Source organism: Hakea prostrata, chromosome 10, assembly GCF_041222555.1.
Source record: "Hakea prostrata isolate BN-2017 chromosome 10, UWA_Hpros_2, whole genome shotgun sequence".
Lineage (NCBI taxonomy): Eukaryota > Viridiplantae > Streptophyta > Magnoliopsida > Proteales > Proteaceae > Hakea > Hakea prostrata.
Window position 1 is genome coordinate 42973190 of NC_142609.1, and position 24655 is coordinate 42997844.

General features: G+C 37.2%; 3 protein-coding genes across 4 annotated transcripts; 1 reads left to right on the forward strand and 2 right to left on the reverse strand.

Moving 5' to 3' along the window:
- Window positions 1-4172: 4172 nt before the first annotated feature.
- Window positions 4173-9934, reverse strand: LOC149003178 (ABC transporter I family member 19-like). Its single transcript, XM_089137991.1, has 7 exons — window positions 9745-9934; window positions 7455-7615; window positions 6674-6725; window positions 6156-6292; window positions 5086-5172; window positions 4424-4989; window positions 4173-4245 (listed from the first exon to the last, which is right to left on the reverse strand). The coding sequence occupies exons 1-6, from the start codon at window positions 9905-9907 to the stop codon at window positions 4702-4704; spliced, it is 888 nt and encodes a 295-aa protein (XP_088994117.1). The 5' UTR covers window positions 9908-9934; the 3' UTR covers window positions 4173-4245; window positions 4424-4701.
- Window positions 9935-10238: 304 nt separating this feature from the next.
- On the forward strand, window positions 10239-17446 carry CHR8 (chromatin remodeling 8). 2 transcript variants are annotated; one of them, XM_089137826.1, is made up of 7 exons: window positions 10239-10516; window positions 11927-12055; window positions 12165-12728; window positions 12875-13268; window positions 14157-15634; window positions 15761-16228; window positions 16331-17446. In XM_089137826.1, the coding sequence occupies exons 2-7, from the start codon at window positions 11963-11965 to the stop codon at window positions 17009-17011; spliced, it is 3678 nt and encodes a 1225-aa protein (XP_088993952.1). In that variant the 5' UTR covers window positions 10239-10516; window positions 11927-11962; the 3' UTR covers window positions 17012-17446. The 2 variants fall into 2 exon arrangements, with proteins under 2 accessions (XP_088993952.1, XP_088993951.1); XM_089137825.1 differs by having other exon boundaries at window positions 10240-10516; window positions 14154-15634.
- A 778-nt stretch (window positions 17447-18224) lies between these two features.
- On the reverse strand, window positions 18225-23747 carry LOC149003180 (uncharacterized protein At1g03900-like). Its single transcript, XM_089138433.1, has 3 exons — window positions 23015-23747; window positions 19522-19803; window positions 18225-18591 (listed from the first exon to the last, which is right to left on the reverse strand). The coding sequence occupies exons 1-3, from the start codon at window positions 23492-23494 to the stop codon at window positions 18523-18525; spliced, it is 831 nt and encodes a 276-aa protein (XP_088994559.1). The 5' UTR covers window positions 23495-23747; the 3' UTR covers window positions 18225-18522.
- Between the last annotated feature and the right edge of the window lie 908 nt (window positions 23748-24655).

Genomic DNA, 24655 nt, shown 5'->3' on the forward strand with positions numbered 1-24655 from the left:
TAATTGGAATGGATAACATTATAGAAGTGGATTATCCGAAATTATATCCAATTATCATCGATTTTTAAGTATTTTTGGATAATTACTCTTTCCCATGTACTATAGCTTAATTACTAAAGAGATTCAATTTTTTTATGAAATTATTGTTGCCCCCTCAATTCTAACGGTTATAAAGGACCATGTTTAATTATCTATTTGCCCTTCTTGAACCAATAAACCAAGAAAACAATACTTTCCTCATTTAGAAAAAATCATATGAAATACTGATGCAAACAAAATTGAAAAAAAAAGAGAGCAAATTACACTGATACCCCAAGATGAAGGCCTTAAAGCACTGACACTCACTCCACTTTATGTTTAAAAAACACGTATATCCCAAAATTGAATTTCATTTAATATATTTGTTCGATTTGTCACTGAAAACATTTCATATTTAATATGAGATGTTTTTGAAAATAAATAGTGATTTAACTATTTTTAGTGATAAATTTGATAAACATATTCAATAAAAATCTAATTTTAGGATCTCAATGCTTTTTAAAATAAAGTGGGGGCGTCAATGCTTTAAGGCATCAATTTTAGAGAGCCAGTGTAATTTAAAACAATAGACAAAACTAAAATAACTTAAAATAACTAATGATAAAAGATATGCATCATTCAGGTCTTGTATCCAGTATGATTTATCGAAGAACAATAATTCATACAACTGACACCATTTAGTTGGGAGAAGGGTTTTTGTTGTTGTTGCTGCATTCTTATCATTTTGAATTCTAAAAAAGAAAACCTATCCATGTATGAACTTTCAAAATTTGATAAAGTTAAATTAGAAAGTTAATAATAAAATTTAAAAAAAATATTACAAAAATAGAAAGTAAGTGAAAAAAACAAGAGAATGTTGGTTTTGGGTTTCGTTTAGGGGAGGAAAGGGAAGGAGGTGGGTATTCAGGTTCACCGTCGTTGAGAGGAAAGGACCAAAGGTGTATGTTTTTTTTCCTCTATATTTGTCTTGGTTAGAAAATATGATCTTCCAAGTAAGGTTAGTTTTTTTTTTTTTTTTTTAATTACTAAGGATAGTAATGTATTAATATAAAATATAAATAAATAAAAATCTTAAAATTAAATTTTCATTTTTAGATAAATCAAATATGACATGCTCTCCATTTGTATTTGATATCGTCGTTTCCAGAATTTGCTTGCTATTTAGTGTATGTATTATTTGACAAGCACGAAAAACTCCCGGTTCGATGCAAAATCCGACCGGCTCAACCAATCTCGGAAACCACTTTAGTAGATATGTTCAGTTGGCGACTTGGCGTAGGTTAGTGTTAGAGGCTAAACTTTATTTAGTTCGTTAAATTTTAAAGTAGCTTTTGCTTTTGCGACAGAAGACGGTGGGATCTGGCGGGAAACATGGGAGGAGTGGATATCTTTGAAGAGTATAAAAAATCGTTAGAAAATTGTGAGATTCAAGGTATCGGATCTCGTGCTGAGCTGGACCACTGAGAAAAACGAGTTATATATATATATATATATATCCATACGTGAAAAGATTTGTCGCGAATAATTGCTTCAATGTAGAGCTCCTTAGTGGACCCATGGATGCAAAGCCAATGTATTGTCTATGATTCTTACGTGGCACTTCTACAATGCTTCTCTGGTGGACCCACCATAATGATTACTTCACATGCCCTTCTCCATACACTGACTTCCAAAATAAAATATAAAAAAAGAAAAAGAAAAAGAAAAATAAATGTATTTTTTTATTTGGATTTTTGAGATTTAATTAAACTCATAATTAAGAAAACTTTTTTGAAATTTTTAACACTATTTGAATTACCCCCTATAATTAATGGCATCCTTGAGTAATCTAAATTTATCAATTAGTAACAATGAATCAAAGACACCATTAGAAAATCAAATTTTTTAAAAATTTGATAAAATTAGAAAATCATAATTAGTCAATGCAGGGTTGGTAAAGTGATAAAATTCATACTTTTTAGTGGAGAGCTCATAGGTTCAACCATTACGGACAACAAAGCTCCCCTCGAGAATGTAATTGAGGTGCGCGCAATCGCTGGCTCGGATGAACCTCAAAAAAAAAAAAAAACTATTTAAAAATGATAAAAATAACCCACGTTCCGTTAATGTATGTGATTACTTCCGGATCATAAATCTTCAAAAAAATTGAAAATTATGCATCATCAATAGCATGTTTAAACTTATGATGTGGATGTATTTTTAGCACTATAGTAGGCCCCCATTGGCCATGAATGGTTTGATGATTGAAAAAAAAATATGTGAAGGGTAATATTGGAATTAGATAAATAAAAACTAATTAAGACTAATGATTTAGTAACAGAGGTTTGATAACTCAAGGTGTGGCAGCTCGAAAAACAGAAAAATACATTACACTCAACTTTCTTGGGGATTGAACCCAAAGTCTCTGGTTCTGTTTACCATCACCTTATCCATTGGGCATGGGAGTCCTAGTAATCTCTAATTAAATATATTGCCAATTCAAGAAAAAAAAAATTGAAAATACATAATGGTATTTGATCATAAAAAAGTTGGCATTGGTGTTAGTAGTTTATTTTTTATATGGTAAGGAGGCAAATGTAAAATATTATAAAAATGACTTGCCTCAAACCTTTAAGTAAAAATGAAAAATACCAAAATAGAAAATAAACATTCATGTACACATATAATTGCCTTAATACCTTTCATTTGATAGTATATTTAATTTTACATTATGAAAACTGGCAATGATTGTTCTACACAATATATTTTCAATCTAGTAGTGTGATTTGATATTGAGATCATTTCCTTAACGGGCAAAATGACTACACCATTTGATATTATGATGAGACATGAAAATCCTATTTTAAGTAATGAATGCATAATTGTGTCCCATTGCAGGGGCACACGAATAGTTATGAGAAAGAGACGTCCATGTGGTGTTTCCTCGAGTATTTTCATTACCTGCAACTATCCACTAGTGAGAGAAAAACCCAATTTAGTGGTAGAATTAGGCTAAGTAGGACCACTAGACATGCCTTGTTTTAAGTAATTCTCTTTTTTTTCATACCCTGAAGAACAAAATAAAATAAAATGTAATTCTCTTTATTGGGTGAATAATGTTTTATGTTGGTTGAATTGGTGACATGGTTTCCTTACAATCAGGGAATAATGGGGGAACATCTTTTTAAGTTTCTCCATGAATCTCATTTAAGGTGGAGTTGAAATGAATGCAGTGTATGGGCCCAAAAAGAGGGAAAAAAAAAAAAAAAGATTGCAATATGGGCTTCTGTATTCTGCTTCTGAGCCCATAGGGTTTGAAATCAACTGGTCCACCTAAAAGGCATCTATATAGGGCACCGCTGACCCGTCCAGTTCCATAGGCACCAATATTTATCCTTACTAAGGTTTAAAGTATCGATATCAAATATTATACCACTTAGGTGATTTTAAGAGACGCACTGTCTCATGTTAAGTATTGTATTGTATTGGCCAAGGTGATTTTAAGAGACGCACTGTCTCATGTTAAGTATTGTATTGTATTGGCCAATGTATTTTAATTCAATCCAATAGACAGGCTATCAATATACATCATATTGGTTGTACCTAGAATTGATATGTATCAACTAATATTATATTGTATTGTGAGATACTTTAAACCTTGTTCCATGTATCAATTATTTAGAACCAAATCCACCTAAAGAAAAACTAAGAAAAAGAAAAAAGAATAAGAGATAAATAACAAAGACAAATGTCCTTGTGGAGAGGGGAATTAACACTGAAATAACTGTGAAGAAGAAGCTCTTATGCATCCACAACTTTTACATTGACCTCTGTAGTGCAATGCACAAGGACACTAGAAACTTAAGGGAGTGCAATTTGCTCTTTTGTTCCTTTCTCTTCTCTGTTATGAATAAGGTGTTAGGGACCCAGTATCATACAGGTCCTTTAGTAAACTGGAGTATGGAGTTTCAACTATTTTGGATTGTAGCTGACCAATTTAGGTGACACCAGAATTTGAATCGCTAATTTTGAAGTGTCTATTACAAATTCAACTCCTAAAAGGAAATGTCTCAGAAAGTAATCTGCAAAGTAAATCAAAGAATTCTTCAACAAATTGAACTTGGTCAATTGAACTGCCAAGGAGAAAATGATGAATCACCCAGAATTTGAGCAAAACAGTTCAGTAGAATACATGATAATCTGTTGATGACTAAGGCCATTCGATAACTCATTAGAAGCCAAAAAACAGCAAATTTTCATTTCTATCTTGTAAATCCACTGCATATGTGTACTGAAAATGCAGTATTAATTCATAATACAACAAAATTTCACTTGAATCTGTTCTTGTGATCTGTCACTCAAAAAAAAAAAAAAAAAAAACAGAATGACCAAGGCCAATCGATACTCATTAGAAGCCAAAAACAGCAAATGTTCATTTATATCTTGTAAATCCACTGCATATGTGTACTGAAAATGCAGTATTAATTCATAATACAACAAAATTTCACTTGAATCTGTTCTTGTGATCTATCACTCCCAGGCACTGAACTGGGTTTTGAATATGATGCATAGGTATTGTCTCCAGCCTAATGGATACAATTACAAAGTGAAAAGAGAACAGAAAATGTTACTGCCTCTAAGAAGCTAGAACATATTAGCATAATAGTTGAAATCGAGAAGACATCATCGGTAGTAGGCCATGTGCCTCGATGATCTAAAAGGAGAGTTGTCAAAGGGAGATGCCTTCCTGGATTGGGTTGGGGGATTAATGGGTTTCTTCTTCTCACTTTTGGTTTCACAACGAAGCCAGGACTCAACCACTGACAGCAAGTTGGTAGCTTCCTTCAACTCTGGGACCTCAGATAATTTCTCTGCCCTCTTCAACTCTCCATCTTGAATGTATGCTACATCTGTAGCCCATGTCTCCAACCCATCAAAAATGTGGGTTGCATACACAATTGTTGCTCCTCTCTGTAACAGTTAAACACATTGAATTTCAACCAGGGTATTCACAAGATCAACAGCAACATACTGTCGCTATCATGCTGAGTAAAGCAAACTCTTCACCTGTTCACATTCTTGCTTGAAGAATTCGAGTAAATCCATCCTTGCAACAACATCTAGATCAACTGTAACCTCATCTAGCAAAAGCACCTGTCAATGTGTCAAGAATGGTTATTAATTTGTAACTATGTAAAGATATTGGCAATCATGAAAAGAAACATCCCATGGCTCATAAACGAACTATTGTAACATGCACTACCAGATTGTGTCAGCATTAGAACAGACAGGAGGATGATGTTTCATGACACTTCCATTGGTGTACGTAGAATACAATAACATTCGCCTAAACAGCAAACAGAGCCCATTCAAAAATACTAAAAACAACCTCTCACATGATGTAGTAGAATTAACATACAGAATTGACTGCTTGGGAATTGCATAACAACTCTACCTTGTTTGCCTCTAGTGACACTGGGAAGAGAATTACTCCAGGTCCTGGGTTAAATTTTTAAATGAGCACTATAGTGTTCGAGTGATGGGATGGGAAAAGCCAGTCAATCAAATCCTGGTAGAGTACTGAGGATTTTAAACTTTTTAAAGTTGTCAGTTCTGGTAGTTAATTGTGGATTGATCTCAACACTCGTTTTTTCTCTCTAAAACACAAAATGGCAGAAATGGTTTTATATATGAAAAATCCTAGACACCTGAGGTTCTTAAGCCACATATAAACAAATGAAACCAAGTTTGAATGCATTTGTATGTTAGGAAACCAGGCCAGAAAATAATGCTTCATCAATTGCACCACCATGTCTGGAACCAGCTTTATGGTTGGGATCCAATGAGCAAACTATAACCCCGACATCATAGCACATTACATGCATGGCAAAGCTTATAACCCCATTATTTGAGCTGTATTAAAAAAAAAAAAAAAGGCCCGCTAATCTAGATCAATTGAGGCCTCCATGTTGCCATTGATTCAGACAACTTAACTAACGGGAAGTGCTAACACTTGATTGGTTAGAGGTAATTTTAAGTGATTGTCCTGCCCAAAAGCATGGCCCACGTCTCTAATATATCATTTTTTTTTGGTGGTAAAGAATCCTTAATACATCTGAGCTCTATGGAATAGTTACCTCGAATGGATGGAGAAGACCCATACAGATCTGGACTCGGCGTCGCTGCCCATCGGATACTTTGTGCATTCGCCACTGCAGATCGATATCAAGTAGCTCAATCAACTTTTCTCTCCTTCCAGGATCAATCCCCTCAACTGAAAATTTTTGAAAGTCAAGGGAGGAGAAAAATGAACAAGAGCTGAAATTTGATTAGTCATATTCCAACAGAATTCAACCCAATCAAACATTGTACAGAGAGAAGATACAGCATATTTTCTTTAATAAAAGCTCACTTATATAAAAACCATACTTTTTTCAGTATCTCCAATTTTAAACTTAACAAGATAAACATCTCCATAATGTTAAGAGTGTCAAGTATACAACTGAAATGTTGGTTTCAGGCATTAACTAACACTAAAAATTAATCTACACTCTTGAGCTAATTTTAGCAATTTATAAAGATCAATTTGAAAAAATGACAACCGAAAAATGAGAAGGGAAATGGAAGAATCATATAACAAAAGCTAGCAAGTTACCTCCATATATCATGTGTTGAGCAGAAAAATCTCCCTGAAGTGGTACCTCCCCCTGAAAGTATGAATAGAGATCTTGGCTATCTTATGTGGAATGTGGAAACAAAATGTATCTGGGCAGAATAAAATCAAATCTTATCCAATATAGGGTGGACTCCACATAGTGTGGTCACCACTGAAGTGGTAAATCATGCATACTTTTAACAGTAATCACCGTGAAATAATCTTTTACACAGGCATGTTAGGCTCCAGTAGCTCTTTCTTGGCCAAGATAATAGATCTAGACAACCCAGAAGGGTAAATTGGATAATTGATATGCAATTTCACAAAACAGGAACCCTAAACACTTCAATTTAAGCAGAAACCCTCCGCGAGTGCAAGGCAATGGTTATTCAAGGGAAACCTTCTTCAATTCAACTCCAGTCAAAAAGCCATCAATGTTCTCAGTTGCCAAATCAAGCAATTGGAGATGCTTCATATAAGCAGATGTTCTTTTTCAAAGATTTTAATTGCACCTTAAGAATGTATTGGTTAAGTAAAGAGGATATTGTTCAGATAAGAGTTAATGACTGAGCAACAGAAGACCGATACCATAGTCCTACACAAAGAAGCCCCTCGATCCCTCTGCTACATGCATTATATATGTGAATCGTCACAATAAGAATTCTATTGTTCACACAGGTATATAATATCTTAGCAAATTTTATATTTTTCATTGGAGGTTGGCAACAATCGACTAAAACCAACAGATCGTCAAACTGAGTTTGTAAAGGAAACTACTCACAGCAGAACCAATAGTCTTACTCCATGAGCCTCCTAGATAAGCCAGGTCACCATTACAGACCAGTTTGGTATCATGAAAAGCAGAACGGTTAAGCACCTGCACAACATCTCTTCCTCCAACCATATGCTTACCTGCTAGAATCCTCAGTAAAGTAGTCTTCCCTGCACAAATATAGAATAACATAAGATAAAAAAAAGCACATGTGGCAGAAGAATGAAAAGATATAAAGTATCAACCAAATTTACTGTTAAATTTGGAACTCCCTACCCCCATGATACCCTTGTTTGTCTCCCTTCCACCACCAAATCCTTCACCACATCTTCTTCTTGGAACCTCTTTCGCTCCCCTTCCCCCCTCCCCCTTGGCCCCCCTGGTTTGGTTCAAAGGTCACATCCCCCATCACTCCCTCACCCTTTGGAGAGCCCTAAATCTTGCTCTCCAAACCTAGGCTTTCCTTATCACTCACCGAATCCCTACGAACCCCAATTGTATCATTTGTTGGAATGGTATTGAGGACATTGAGCATTTGTTCTTTTCTTGCCCTTTCTCTAGTTCTCTTTGGAGAAAAGCCCTTGCCTCCATTTGGCCTCACTCTTGTCGCTCCTTTGGGTTTGATCATGACTGGTCTTGGGTATTGAGTAATTTTTCAGGTACCTCAATTTGTAACCGGATTGGTAGGTTTGTCTTTGGTGCCATGGTCCACAATCTGTGGTGGGAGCGCAATCTCACGCATTAGACTTCCAAATCCCGTTCTCTTGACTCGATTTGGAACGCTATTCACTTTGATGTATCTTCTAGGATTATATCTATTTTCCATCCCCCGGTAGCTGATTCCCCAAGGAACAGGCTCATTGTTGTTGCTTGGGGTCTCAATTCCATTCTGTTTCCTAATCCTTCCCTATTTGGTTCTTCTTGTAGTTCGGTTTTTCGTTTCGTTAATTTAATTATTTATTCATCCATTTTTTTTTTTCTGTTAATGAACATCACTCACGAATTCAAATATCAAGAAAGCAATATTATGAAACTGCAAGCTGTTAACAGAAAAGAAGAAGCCAGATTTCACTGCTAAATGTATGGCCGAGGAACTTGTATAACTACATTTTTCTTCTTTCTTGAATTGTCGAAGTCACACTTTTCAAGTAGATTGGTCTCTTCTTGGTATAGACTGAATGACATGAGCTCGTTTCCTAAAATCATAAAATGGCCCCAATTTGAGTTTCTATTAACAGTTGGTGATGGAAGACTTCAGTTAGAACAGTGAATTAGGTTCCATAACAATACAACAATTTTTTTATCCACCGAAACTTTCAGACATTTGAAGTAACCTTCCCACACAATGGTTAGAGTTGTTCCTTTCAATGAATGAATTCTCTCTCTTCTCTCCATTCCCCTTTTCCTTAAAGGCACTGCAACATACTGGATTTTGAGTATGCCATCTCATATGGGTGCCCAAGTTCAACAACATTCAAAAGGAAACAGCCAATTCCCTTTCTTAATTATATCTTTATTCTTCTTGTTCACTATGCTGCACACAACAATTGTTGGGTTTCCTGCAGTACAACGGACTAAACCTCCCTCTCTCTGTTCAAAGCTCAAGATTGGATGACTAACTACTCTCTCTCTCTATCTCTGTTCTTTTTATCAACTAAGCCTTATCCCACTTTCTATCTCTTGCTTCTGTTTGATGGCATTACTTCCTAAAATGCTCAGGTCACCAAACAGCAGCACCGGCTGCATCTTTTCTTACAACAAATATTGCTACTAAATATTTGATAAACAAGCCAGAGTATCACGTAGAAAAATTGATCTAACTACATGTTTATAAAAGAAGGAGCAATGTCAAAAAGGTACAAAGCAGCTAATCTGACAAATGCATCACTTAGAAAAAGTAATGGATCTTTCTAAGAACATGGTATTTGTTATAAGTGGCCAGAAGTGGAAATCCATATAGCTCTGTGTGGCATTTTATTTATGTTGAATAGAAGAACAATATATAAAGCCGTTGGACGGTCAAGCAGCTTACTGGAATCTAAATGACAGAAATATTGGGACTGTATCGATAAAAAAAATAACGAAAATAAAGATTGGGCAGTTTAACGTCAGCATCCAATTGGAGAAAAACATTTCTATTTGTTTTTTTCTTCCCTGATCAGGAAGGTTTAGAAACAGCTCACCATAAAGAAAACCAGAACTCGGATACCTAAGACCTAGATGGAAGATTAATCGGAGCAATTTTTTGCAAAATACATAAAAAGAGACGACAGAAATCAACAGAACTGAAATACTATACCAGATCCATTTGCGCCAACGAGGAGACATCGAGATCCAGGAGAGATCTTGAGGTTGAAATTGGCGAATAACGGAGCTTGGCTATCATAAGCGAACTGCAAACCAGAGACTTCAATTGTGAAGGAATTCTCCTCTCCACTCAACTGCTCAGCTTCTTTCCCCATTTGCTTCTCTCCCTGTTTCAATCTGGAAATCTGGGTCTCGCTGTAGCGCCATTTTCGCCATTAAATACGTTTCTGTTCAAAACCTAACTCACCTAACAATCTCTTACACGTGGCGCAACGTACTTTAAAGTCCACGTGGACTCCCATTATCATGACAAGTGGCTGGATCTGGCGCAAGCAACGTCAGATACGTTAGGTCAGAGCTGCCGTCTACGTGGCATGATGGACATCAAGCGGCCCAAGAGATGCGTAGATTTGTTATCGTATCACTCATGCTCACGATAGATGGATAGATACCTGGAGAGAGAGAGAGAGAAAATCTCTTTCTTGTTTGACACGCGCGAGAACAAATACAAGCAGAAACCACCGCACGCGTTTGCGCTCGCGCGCAGTCGGAGTTTCGAAGGAACAACCTAACCGCCATTCATCCGAACTACTCGTCCATTTCGCATTCCGTTGAGCTAAAAAATTTCCTGGACTTATAACCGTTAACTAGGGTTTTTGCTTTCAAGTGATTTGAAAATTCGGAGTGTTTTCTCTTCAGATTTGGGCAAGGAACAATGTGATGAACAATTTTTGTTCTTGAAAGAAATACGATAACAGGTTCTGGTAAGAATCGATAATCCTTATTGGTAATCGTACCGTATTTTGACCTGGTGCCTTGTCTTCTTCATTTGTTTATACATCATCGTAATCAACTCCTGAAATTGTTGTTGCCCAATACAATTTTGCTTCTTTGTTCTTTTTGTTTATTTCGATATCCTTTTGGTTAATGTTAAGTTGAGGTTAGATTGAATATCATAAAGAGGAAAAGGGAAACCTGAAACTGAGGGTTTTGTTGTGGTACCCGTGAGGGAGATTATTTTGTTCCCACCTTTTTTCCTGAAATGGGAAAACTTCAAGTGGGTCGTTGAAGCAAATGAAAATCGTCGACCTCTTAGTCGACTCGTATACTGATACAGTGTATGCAGCAGAATCCTACTGATCAGTTTTACTCTTCAACAAGTAGTGGTTTGCTTGGATTTTGTTTTTGGATGAATGAAAAATGTCATTACCAAAGAACCTCGAAAAGGTTAGGAGGAAGAGAATGTACGAGGAGAAAGAGAGGGGGGGGGGGGTTGGACTACAAAGTACTAGGCGACAATAAAAGGGGAGCCAAGACCCCTAGCTAACAACAATCAGCCTTTTATTTACACAAAATTGGGGATTGGGAAACAACTTAGTCTAGCAGAGACATCAAAGCAAATGGCTTTCTAAATCAAGTCCAGAGATCTGGAGTTGGAGTTCCATCTCTAAGGTTCCGGTTTCACCATAAGTGAGATATGGTCGCACCAAACTCCAATTTACCAATCACATCACAAATAGATTTGCCAAAAAAGGATCTCAACAGCTATAACCTATCCCTGGAGAACACAAAGGAGTGTCTAGAGTGGTGCCAAATGGATGATTTAGCTTTCATTCATATGGAGTGGGAGAAGAGACAGTAAAAGAAGAAATGGTTCATGTCTTCTGGGCTATTCCAGCAAAGGATATAGTAGGAGTTGGTTATCAGATTGACCTTGTGTAGAGTTGATTGGAAGGCAAGGATCCATGTAGCTAACACCATTTAGTTGGGATAAAAGCTGGGTATTTGTTGTTGTTGAAATGAACCTTGGCTTCCTAGTTTTACTGAGCTGTTCTACCAGATAAAGTGGTCTTTGTGGTCTGAACTGTATATTCAACTTGTCTGCATTTCATGTTAATATAGGAACTTGTTTTTATTTTTCGTTCCTTTTATTATGTTTTTCAGTTTTCATGCCATTGCTTTTCTTATGGCTAAAAAATATTTGAAGCCGAAGGGAAAGTTAAGTTTTGTGCTTTTCTTGTGGCTTGGGAGGCATGCAGAGCTCTATACTAACCCACTCTTTCTGGACTTAATCTTACCGTATATAATACAACATGTGAAGAATTGAGAAATAGATTAAGCTGCTTGATACTATAAGTTAGTAATTAATTTAACTTCTTTTTTGGTTTTGACAGGGTGGCTTTTATTGGCTGAGAGATTAATCTAATGCCATGGAGGAAGAGGAGGAGGATAGAATTTTACTTAGTAGTTTGGGTGTCACATCAGCCAATCCTGCAGACATTGAACATCACATTCTTACAGAGGTCAGTTTCCCCCCCACATTATTTCTTTACAAAGTTTCTCAATAGTAACGCCTGGATACACCCTGTTGTAAATCTGTTCCTTATTCATGTGGATGTTTTTTCGTTACAGGTTAAAAAAGATGCCAGAGAAAGGAATGAAGCTGAAGGAAGCAATTTGGAGCACCATGATGGAATTAAAGACAGCAAATCATCTTCTTCTGACCTATCAAAACTTTATAACAAACTGCGGGCAGTAGAGTTCGAAATAGAAGCTGTTGCAGCTAGTGGTGAGCAGGCAAAAAACATTAAAAGAAATGAACTGAATGACTCAGATGAGATAGATGACAGGGAGAGGGAAGATGCTGGGGAAATTAAAAGTGATGCTCAAGCTTTTGCAAATGATTTAACCCTTCAGTATGCCCTTACTGCTGATCGTCTTAACAGCCTTAAGAAAACAAGGGTTCGGCTCCTTAAGGAAATTGAAGAGTTGGATAAAGATAACTCTACCAAAAGTTCTCAGGATGGTAAGTTGATTTCGGATCTGGTCAAGGAGGAGCGAAGACTCAAAAGAAAGCTAAAAGAAGATCAAAGCTCAAGCAAAAATTCTAAAAAACAGCTTAAAAAAGTAACAATCAATGAGGATGATGAGTTTGATGCAGTGTTAGATGCAGCTTCTGCAGGATTTGTTGAAACAGTAAGTTGCACAAACAATAGTTTCTTATTTCATGATGGCTGAATAAAAGGCTTTGGAGTTAAATATTTTTTCTCCATGATGATAGATTGATAAATTCTATGAATATCTTTGAAAAGTTAGAGCTAACTCTTTTATTTGCATCTTAGGAAAGGGATGAGTTGGTCCGTAAAGGAATTTTAACTCCTTTTCATAAGCTTAAAGGCTTTGAACGTCGGGTTCAGCAGCCTGGGCCATCAAGTAGACACAACATGACTGAGGAAGAAGCCAAAGCTGAGAACGTTGCTTCAATTAGTGTTGCTAAAGCAGTTAGGTCATTCTCAGAGGCGGCACGAGCTCGATCAACTACCAAGCTACTTGAAGCAAATGCTCTACCTAAACTTGATGCACCAACTCGTCCTTTTCAGAGACTAAAAATGCCCGTAAAACTTTTACAACCAACCAAGTTTGAGAAGAGTAAAGCCAAGAGAACAAAGAAGAAGAGGCCTTTGCCTGGAAAACGATGGACAAAGGTCCTTAATGAAGAGGAAAAACTTAATGAAGGTATTGGCATCTTTATATTCATAACCCTAAAAACTTTATCCGCTAGTCTTCTGTTGCTCCTTAGTTTAAGCTATTTGCATATATTCACACTGAGTTGAAACTGATGCATTTAAAATGGAAATATGGCATTTTGATGTCTATACATATGCCAGAAATAATGAGGTATGTGTATCATGAATTCAGGATTAAATGTGAAACATAAGCAGGGCTTCAATTTCGAACTGCCAATGATGGCCTACTGGTTTTTTGTTTTTGTTGGAAGACTTTGTGATCATATTGAAATTTGTTTAGGAATGGAACAATTTAGACTATCCTTAAATTTGATCTTTATTCTTTTAAATGATAATGACAATAATAATAATAACCAGCAGTGGTGAAGTATAGATAATTTCCCTAAAAGGATCATATGACATAAAAGTATAAAATATTGAACTTTGTTCTGTTCTTTGCTGTATATACTGTTGGAGCCAATACTAAGTTTTGAACCTCACCCAGCTTTGTGGGTTTTGAGCACTTTTAGGAACTTGAGTATGATACTATCTGATATAAAGCTTGAGATTTTGACTCAGTATTACTCCTTTGTAATCAAATTCAGCAGTATTTTCAACAAAACTACGATTATATAGCTCCACTTCATCAGCATTCAGCAACTTGCTGTTTGTGGAGCACCTCAACTGTTGTCAAATGTCCACTAATCCCTTCTAAACTGAAACTATGGAATACAGAAACAGTTACAATATGGTATAACTCACAATTGACTAATTTAGATTTTTGCAGATTTTGCATCACCAATGAAACCTCTACATTCCTTCTTTTTTTTTTTTTTTTGGAACCCAAATTCTCTTATTCATAATTGACTTTGCTGATTTATCATTTTCTTTCCAGAAGAAGATGCTGGGGATGGCATGGTGATGTCTGACAATGAAGAGGAAAACCAAGATGATGAAGATGTGGATGATAATGAATCTCATTTTGTTGTGCTTGAAGGAGGGTTGAAAATCCCAGAAGCTATTTTCAGCAAGCTTTTTGACTATCAAAAAGTGGGAGTGCAGTGGCTGTGGGAACTTCATTGCCAAAGAGCAGGTGGTATTATTGGTGATGAAATGGGTCTAGGTAAAACCATTCAGGTCCTATCTTTCCTAGGAGCTTTGCATTTCAGTAAGATGTACAAACCAAGTATTGTGGTCTGCCCTGTAACCCTCTTGAGACAGTGGAGGAGGGAAGCACGTAAATGGTACCCAAGCTTTCATGTTGAAATACTGCATGATTCTGCAAAGGTTGCAGCAAATAGACAGAGGGCAGACTTGGATGCTAGTGATGATGAAAGTGAAGGCTCACTAGACAGTGATGATGGGAGAACACCACCCTCCAAAACAACAAACAGATGGGACTCTTTGATAAATCGTGTTTTGAGATCAGAGTCTGGGCTTCTGATTACCACTTACGAGCAGATTCGGATACTAGGGGATAAACTGCTAGACATTCAGTGGGGTTATGCTATACTGGATGAAGGCCATCGAATACGGAACCCTAATGCAGAGGTTACTCTCGTCTGCAAACAGCTACAGACTGTGCACCGTATAATAATGACCGGAGCACCAATTCAGAACAAGTTGTCAGAGTTGTGGTCATTGTTTGATTTTGTCTTCCCTGGCAAGCTAGGAGTTTTGCCTGTATTTGAGGCAGAATTTGCAGTTCCCATTTCTGTTGGTGGTTATGCAAATGCAACTCCATTACAAGTATCCACAGCTTACAGGTGCGCTGTGGTGCTACGTGACCTGATCATGCCATATCTCCTCCGTCGTATGAAGGCTGATGTAAATGCTCAGCTTCCTAAGAAGGCTGAGCATGTTCTTTTTTGTAGCCTTACTGCTGAGCAGCGTACTGTATATCGAGCATTTCTTGCTAGCTCTGAAGTGGAGCAGATATTTGATGGGAGCAAGAACTCTCTCTATGGGATTGATATTATGCGTAAAATCTGCAACCATCCTGATCTGCTTGAAAGAGACCATGCATCCAGCAATCCAGATTATGGAAACCCAGATCGCAGTGGAAAAATGAAAGTAGTTGCCCAAGTGCTTAAGCTGTGGAAAGATCAAGGTCATCGTGTTCTTCTTTTTGCTCAGACCCAACAAATGCTTGACATCCTCGAGAATTTTCTTATTGCGAATGGTTATACCTACCGTCGCATGGATGGGCTCACTCCTGTAAAACAGAGAATGGCCCTGATGGATGAATTTAATGACTCAGATGATATATTCATCTTTATACTGACTACCAAAGTAGGTGGGTTGGGGACAAATCTGACTGGTGGAAACCGGGTTATCATCTTTGATCCTGACTGGAACCCTTCTACGGACATGCAGGTATATCTTTTCATTGATCCATGATTTTCTCTTCCTCTTTTTCAAGTGATGCATATTCTATTTTCTGCTGAAACAATCGACAATCCATGTGTATAACCTTATAGATGAAATTGCTCTTTAAAATAGGCAAGAGAACGTGCATGGCGTATTGGACAGACACGGGATGTTACTATTTATAGATTGATTACTCGTGGAACCATAGAGGAAAAGGTATATCACAGGCAGATTTACAAACATTTTCTGACAAATAAAATATTGAAGAACCCTCAACAGAAAAGGTTCTTCAAATCTAGAGACATGAAGGATCTCTTCACTTTGGTTGATGGAGAGGATGGTTCCACTGAAACATCAAATATTTTCAAGCAATTGTCCGATGAGGCAAACATTTTAGAGGGCCATAAAGACGACCAGGAAAAACAAGGAACAATCAATGCAACAGAGTCCTGCACCAGTACTTCTGCTGTTGAGAGAGAAACTAAACCTGCACCTGGATCATCCCAAAGATCTGGGAAAGAAAGAGCTGATCAAAGTGACGGTGATACAGATCAGGAAACAGACATACTAAAGAGTCTTTTTCATACTCATGGGATTCATGTGAGTTCCTTTGGTCATGATACTCTATTATTTTTCACTGTTGAAAATCAATATTTGTTCCAATTGGCAGTGTAATTAGATTCTGACTTCTTCCTTTTTCAGAGTGCAATGAATCACGATGTGCTTATGAATGCCCATGATGATGAGAAGATGAGGCTTGAAGAGCAAGCTTCCCAAGTTGCACAAAGAGCAGCTGAAGCATTACGCCAATCCAGGATGCTTCGAAGCCAAGATGGTATATCAGTTCCAACATGGACTGGGAGATCGGGTGCTGCTGGTGCCCCATCATCTGTCCGTAAGAAGTTCGGTTCAACTTTGAACTCACAGTTGATTGGTAATTCTAAATCTTCGGGAGGATCCTCTGGCAGTGGGATGAATAGGCCAAATGGCTTTGCAGCTGGAGCGTCTGTGGGTAAGGCTTTATCTTCTACCGATCTGCTGGCTAAAATCAGAGGAACCCAAGAAAGGGCTGTCAGTGATGGTCTTGAACATCAGTTGTTGTCTGCGTCGAGATCTACTGTCAGAACTCAACCTAATGCAGATGTCGGGCCTTCTAGGACGACACACAAGGCTGGATTTCAGCCTGAGGTATTGGTTCGGCAGATCTGTACATTCATACAGCAACGAGGAGGACGTTCTAGTTCTGCTATTTTAGTTCAGCATTTCAAGGACAGGATCCCCTCCACAGATCTTGCCCTATTTAAGAATCTTCTGAAGGAAATAGCCTTTTTGGAGAAGGACCCTAATGGATCCTCGTGGGTTCTGAAGCCAGAATATCTGTAGTGATCCCAATAATTATTGAACCATTACATCTCATTCATGTCCTGGAGCAGTTTTTGAATATCCCCAGTTTTGTAGCTCAGGTATTGAGTTGATTCACCTGCAAATGGGTCTTTTAAAGAAGAAGAGGGGAATGAAAGAAATTCTGGTGCAGAAGTTGTCCATACATCCTTAGCCATTGCTAGGACTTGAGCAGCATCTAGGATAATGACTATAGAGTTTTTTTGTGCGGCTCCATTTTTATACCTTCAACTGTACAGAACGAACATATGTAACATTTTGCCCTTCATGGGAATCACCAATTTAGCGACACCTGAATGTTTGCCGTGTAGATCAAAATCTATGATAATGAAAAATTGCACTTGGTCTGTTTCCTGAAGAAGGTTTTCTTTTGATCCTGTGCGTCTATGGTTTGCACATTGCAGCTTGATTTAATTGCTTTCAGTGCTACATTGTGTTCTCAAATTTATTTCTTGAGTAAACAGTTCCAAGCTATGACGCCCATGAATGTTTCCTCAGTTGGAATCTTTGGATAGTAATCCAATGCTCAAAAATTAGCAATTTCGAGACTTCTCCATAAACGCATTTGGTATTATCTATAGAATGCAGTGTCTTGATTGATAATGTAGAATTGTATCTTCTTCATTTTCATTTTCAGTTAAGTGTGTCCTTTTGTAGACTGTAGAAACAATCTTCTGTGTCTCTTTATCCATTCAGTTCTTATGGTTCCATAACGAAGCCAAAAATTTCCTGTATACCAACTACCAACATTTGGAAAAAGGAAATTTAACAAAAAGAACCAGGAGAACCTGGAGTCTGTGGTCTCCCCTGACGGCTGTTGACCATGAATTACAGGGGACTCACAGGATTAGGGTGATGAGATTTATTTTGTTTAACTGTTTTCTAATTTTTACTTGTGGGCCCCACATAATTTGTGATTGTAACACCGTCGGGGGAGCACTCCCCGTCAGATCCACACTCCAGAACCTGCTGTTAATGTCTCGATGAGCCAAGGCATTGAAAGTTCCATTCATTCGTATTTGAAGTGACCTAAGGGCTTTGTGGAAATTTTACAACCTATAAAAAATGTTTTCATAACATATTCTGAAGCTAGATGTACATTCCAATAAACCATTCAATAGAGTTTCCCCAATAAAGAAGCAAAGACAACCCAAATAAATTTTCTAGCAATTAAATGACATTCCTAACCAATAAGATCTGAGACAAGGGCATGATGTATGGTAATCTTATGAGTTGGTTAATATATTAAATTAAAGGCTTCCGAATTCAAATTAGAGCAGACAACAAAACAGATACATTCCATTAGACATTGTTATTAGAATTTATCAGTAAATACACATAATGCCTCAGTCTACAGCTTTTCCTTTCTCTTCTCTCACATTTTCCTCCCCCATTTGTTTTCTTGGCTTCCTCTTTCTCGTTTCTCACATTTTCCTCCCCCATTTGTTTTTCTCAATGTACATCAGTGGAATTCAACAATTGCTCCTAAAAAGTTAAAATGCTGCCCATCCAGCTGCGGTGCTCGTTGTTGATCCTGATCCAGTAGTTGAAGGAAGGGTTCTCTGCAAGTTCCCACAATAAAATCAACAATGGAAAGTTTATAAAGAAAGGAAAACAATAGTTATTTTTCATAATTATAAAAATGAATACATCTCTCTGCTCAGTATAATGGTTACATTGATACATCAAGGGGAATTGTTTCCTCTATAGCAGCACACTATATAAAAAGGGTGAACCTGGTGCCAAAGGCTTTTGCACAAGCAGTCTGGTGGTGGTGGTGAGAGGAATAATTTTCCTATGTAATCTTACCCCCAACAATTTTTTAGGAGGCTATTTCAATGCCTTGACCTTTGGGTATACAATTGCCATTCACCAACCTCCAAGGCCCACCACCCCTACAGCAGCACACTATACATATAAAACAATAATGATCCAAACTGTAGATGTCCTGAATTCCTGAGCCAACCCTTATTAGCACATCATCATACTACTATCAGCATAGAGGGAGCAGCATGGGGTTAACATCTCATGTTTTGCAAGATACACATGAACTGGAAAACTAATCCCTCCACCCTAAATTTTTCATTAGTTCAAATATTTGTGGTCCAAAAGCAATTTAAATTATTTCCAGAGAAAAGGTCAAGTAGGCAATTGCAGTCTTTCATAAACCTTTTGATTAAAAAAGAGGGGGGGAGCTTCCACAAACCACTAAGGGAAGTGGAAAATTGGACAAAAAACCACCTTCAAATTGCCAACATCATAGTACTGTATCTTTGTATTTCCTCATAATGATATTGCTTGGGTGTAATTCTAACGAAAATGGAGAATTCTCTAAAGACCAGAGGACAAATAGAAGGACACAGCTGGGTTAAAAATCATGCATCTATGATTTATTCATATTTGGAGGGGTTGCCTAGTGTTCAGTATTAGTACATGTGAAAATAGCACCTGTACAAGAAATGAAATGGATGGGTAGAACTGTAGAAGCATACCTCAAGTTGAGAGAAATCTGAGAAAGGATCATTTACACGCCTTACATTTTCTGTAGAACCTTCAACATCATGATTGCCAGCAGCCTTCCGAGCAGCAACAGGATCATTGGGTGGAGGAGGAAGAGCAGATCTGACTTTCCCAGCCCCACCAGGCGGTGGAGCAAGGCCCGGAGATTTTGGTTTCACAGTGCCAGAAACAGCACCAGACAACCCAGCAGCTGAAAGCATGCCAGTTCCACTGGTTGGTTTGTTTTTTACATTTATCCGAATAGTCTCACCTTCCTAAAATCAAAACATTAAAAAAAGTCAATGAAATACACAAACAACATGAAAATAAAGTGTCAGGCAGATAGAGTTTTTCTACCTCTAGGAGTTTGTAGTCCCCTCTATAAGAAACCTCACTCTCTCTACGGGAAAATAAGATTCATAACCGTCTATCTATAAGCTATTTTTTCCCAGCAAACCCAAACCATAAAGATAAGATCCAACTTCACAAAAATGAAGGGAACCACATACAAAAGTACAAAACTAAAGAACTTATGACATAAATATTTGCTTACGGAGACGCCTCCCAAAAATATTTGAATTCAAGGACTCTACTGGTGATGCAGCACTAAATGAAGAGGTTCACCTAGGGGCCATCTTTCCAAAATCTCAACTCAAAGAACTTACAACATGAATATTACTTAAAAAGATCCCTCCAAAAGATATTTGAATTCAAGGACTCTACTGGTGATGCAACCCTAGATTGAAGAAGTTCAACTAGGGGCCAGCTTTCTAAAATCTCAACTCAAAAAGTATGGGTTGATGAATTTAAGATTTTGGAGTAATTGATTCGGATACATCAAATATAGGTCATGGTGGTTGGATAGTTTTGGAGAGATTTAGAGTAATGTGGTGTATGGATGGTCATGTTAGGTTCTTGAGATAAGGATGACAAGTTATTGGAATGGGGTGAAACTTGGAGATAACTCAAGTAATAATATGGGGTTGATCCCTAAAATTTGGGATGGTTCTGATGGTCATATTGGGGTAGAGTTAAGTTTAGTAATAAAGTAGGAAAAAAAAAAAAAAAAAAAAACTTAAAAGTATGGGAAGAGAAAAGCAGGTAGATTGCTAATAAGAAGATTTGATCTTAGAAATTCAAGGAACAAGAAGGAGAACTAATTGCATGAGAGAGAGAGAGAGAGAGAGAGAGAGAGAGAGAGAGAGAGAGAGAGAGAGAGAAAAGAAGGGGGGGGGGCAGATGCTATGTCATTGCACCTCATATGCAGCAATAAACAAAACTCAATTCATCAACTCATCCTCTAGTTGGTGGGGGACTGAATTGCTTTTATATAGACCTTCTAAAATTCCTACTTTGATTCATAAAAGGACTCCTAATCACTTTAAGAAGAACTAAGTGTCCTAATCTAACTCAAACATTAAATCAAATACTGAATTTAAACACCCAATCCCGTGTACCATCATCATGCCCACTTTATGGGCTATAAGTTAGGCCCATTACATCAATAAACCCAATAATAAGAAGCCTAATGCCTATTGAACCCACCAATGGGTAAAAATTAAGTATTTCCAAGGGCAATTAAACTGGAGCATGTGAGCAATTCAACTTCCAACCCAGATGGCAGCATCAACTCTCCAAGGTATCATTAACATGATAGTGACAAAACCTGAATATTAATAGCATGTCCTCCGTCTAGACATATGGTGTCCCAATAAACAGAAGAGATAAATATTTGAATCTAGAAAAATTGAATCTGCCCCTACTTAGGTTATGTTGAATCACCACCTGGAAGCGGGGAAAATAAAGGAAGAGCACTATAGCATTGGTAATAAATCCTAGGAATTAGATGCCTAATGTATTACCCCTGAGGCTTTCCTTGAGACCATCTCATAATAACCTCACTCAGAGTTACATATAACAGTTTCTGATGATTCCCACCACAAAACAGAACATTTTTTAACATTTTAAAGTGCCCATTCATCCTCAAGCAAAGAAATTCAAGAGAGAAAAGGTAACAAAATATGCAAGTCCGACATTACTTTTTTATATCAAATAACTTGCAGACAAACATATGAGTTTATGTTTTCACTTGCACAACCAAAATATTGATTGCATTTTTTATGATTCAGCAAAACAAAACAATGTCAAATCTTTATCCAAAGAAAAGGATGTCAACCAAAAGAAACAACCATCTCCTACATATAAAAACAGCCTAGATCAATCAGTGTCTCCATTGGATCTTCAGATGTGCGTGGTATTATAACACAGTCCAGCAATCAATTGAGAATTGACGTTGTGCAGTGACGTTGCACCAATATATCATAATGATAATATTGGAATGCTACTGGACAACATCTGTCCATTACTACTATGAACAGAAAACATATATGCTAAATAAATATTGAAAAACCCCCCCCCCCCCCCCCCCCCCCCCCCCCCCCCCCCCCCCCCCCCCCCCCCCCCCCCCCCCCCCCCCCCCCCCCCCCCCCCCCCCCCCCCCCGCGTACCAAAGCAATATATTCACAAGGAAAAAAAAAACCAACCAAATGAACAGTATGTTTATCATACATCTAGCAATACAGCATATAAATATTTTCATTTCAAAGAAGATTGATTGGTCAAATAATTATATTTTTCCATGAGACTTTTTTGTTTTAGACAGCACAAAACCAACTTTTGAACAAATCCAACATTACTTGAAATCTATTTATATTGAAGGAATCATGCTCCAGTGAAACTCCGTTTGGCATTTATAGACGCTGTCAACGACTCAACATCCCTCTGAATTGAAAGATAGAAGATGGATTGCCATCCACTGATTCAGCAAAATGATTTCTTGAGGGTGCTTCATGATATAAATTCTTTGCAGATCCAGTATCACGTGCAAGTGCATTACAATCTAGGTCTCACAAGTCACAACTTCCAAGTAGTCAAAACTCCAATCAATCATGTTTACTAGCAATCATCATTAAAAGAAATAATAATAAATAAAAAATAAAGATGCCCCCAGACTCAAATTTAGTAGATAATTATCCAACCAAGAATTCCAACAAGGTAGTAATGAAATGCAAGTATAAACAATTCTATCATTTGAAGCTGCTTACATCCAAATGCTAATTACGCCAGAAATGCTACACAGTTCTTATATGCAACAACAGAAAACCGAACTTAATTTCAACGGCTAAATGGTTGCTATGTCTTCAACCTACAAGACGAATGTGATTATTAATTAATTGAACAAAGATTACAGTTGACCCGGGGGGGAGACACACACATATAAAGGTTACACCACATATAGAGAAGTCAGGAAGATTGCATATCACACAAATCAAGCACGACCAATACTGTTACTTAAACTTGTTATAGCTCTCTCCAGCTCCTACATTCATTCCTATTTACTGATCGGTTGGCTTAGTATCGTTCGAATATGTTTTGCCACAGAGAATAGAAAATACAGATACAAATGAAAACTGCTACTAATCATACCTTCAATCTATGATTCACCGCAGGATGAATATCGATGTGATTCTCACTGCTTGATTCCCCCGACTCCTCATTCTCTCGCTTTACATACTTCTCATGATCAGACAGCGCAACGTTGAAATCAAATGCCTCATTCCTTTCATTAAATCCCAAACCAACAAAGGCGTGCTTGCCGCTCCCATCCTCTATCTTCAGCACAAAATATCGAGACGAATCGAGAACAGTTTCGACGGCATTCTCTCTCTGCCCTGGATGAACAAAGCAGTCGGCAAAAAGCTCTCCCGAGTTGGAATCCTCAAGCCGAATCTCACAATGTTCTTTACACGAAACCACACGCAAACGCCCCGTCCAGATCTTATCAGATTGTAACCACTCACCACATTTATAACCGCCGCTTGTGGTTCGAGGAGGGATTTTGAACACAGACACTTCGCGAACAACCAAAAGCGTGTGCTCAAGCACCTCTTCGTCCTCAAAGGACATCGTTCTGAATAACTTCTACAATAATTTAGCAGATTGAACTTCTACAATCAATTCAGATTCTTCAAAAACATCGGTTTTCTTCCGTATAAAAAGACAGCAGAAATCTAGGGTTTGCAGATGAAATAAAAATTGAGAGATTTCGCTTAACACTAATGTGATCCTCAATCGTTTCCGCGGAAAGGAATAGATTTTTTTTCATTCTTTCAATTGCAGAGACGTGGATTCGAAGTTTGGTCTTTGGCAGGTCAAATCTCGCCTTCGCAAAGTGGGTATGTCATATGTCATATTACGGTATTAACCTTACATAATCACCAAAATCCCGTCGAGTCCCGTTCAGGATCCAAAGTCCGAGCCCGGGATAAAGAGATATTCCACTCGCATTATTATTATTTAAGAATAATTATGTTGTCTCTTTATTCTAATGCTTAATTACTATTTTATTTTCTATATTTTTTGAAATTATTAATCTAAACTTAATTAAGTGATGATGTGACAAATTTTATTTATTTAAAATTTTCAAAATAATCTTAAAGTTTATTCTACTTATTTATTTATTTATTATTATAATTTTTTTTTTTGTCTATCTAAGTTCATTTGGGCCAGCTTCTCAGAGGGAGGTTTGTCGTCCGCAAGAGTAGAACCCATAATCTCTCCAATGAAAAGTATGGATTTTACCACTCTACCAACCTTACATTTACTCAATTTGATGTTATTAGTTTTAAGAAGTTCCCATTTTCATTATATATATTTTTTATTTACTATATAATTTAAGTAAAAACAAATTTTGAATTCAAAATAATAAGAATATAACTCAAAAATTGATACTTTATATGATTTTTTTCTAAATAATGATGGTAATGTATTTTGACTTCAATTTTAGAAAGACAAATAGACATTAAATATTCAACTGTAATAGTCTCTTAATCTTGTGTTAGGTTTTTTATTAAAATCTATATTATCTATATATTAAGTTTCAAAATTAGTTTTTGCATTTCTTTTATTTAATTGTTTTGTTTGTGTGTGGGACCCTTGAGATAAGGGTGGTAATGAGGCACCATGAGGTAAGGGTGGTAATGAGGCACCATGAGTAAAGAAGACCCTTCATGACCATGGTTAAAGGAGGCCCTTCATGATATTGGTCATGGGTCTTAAAGGTCTTGA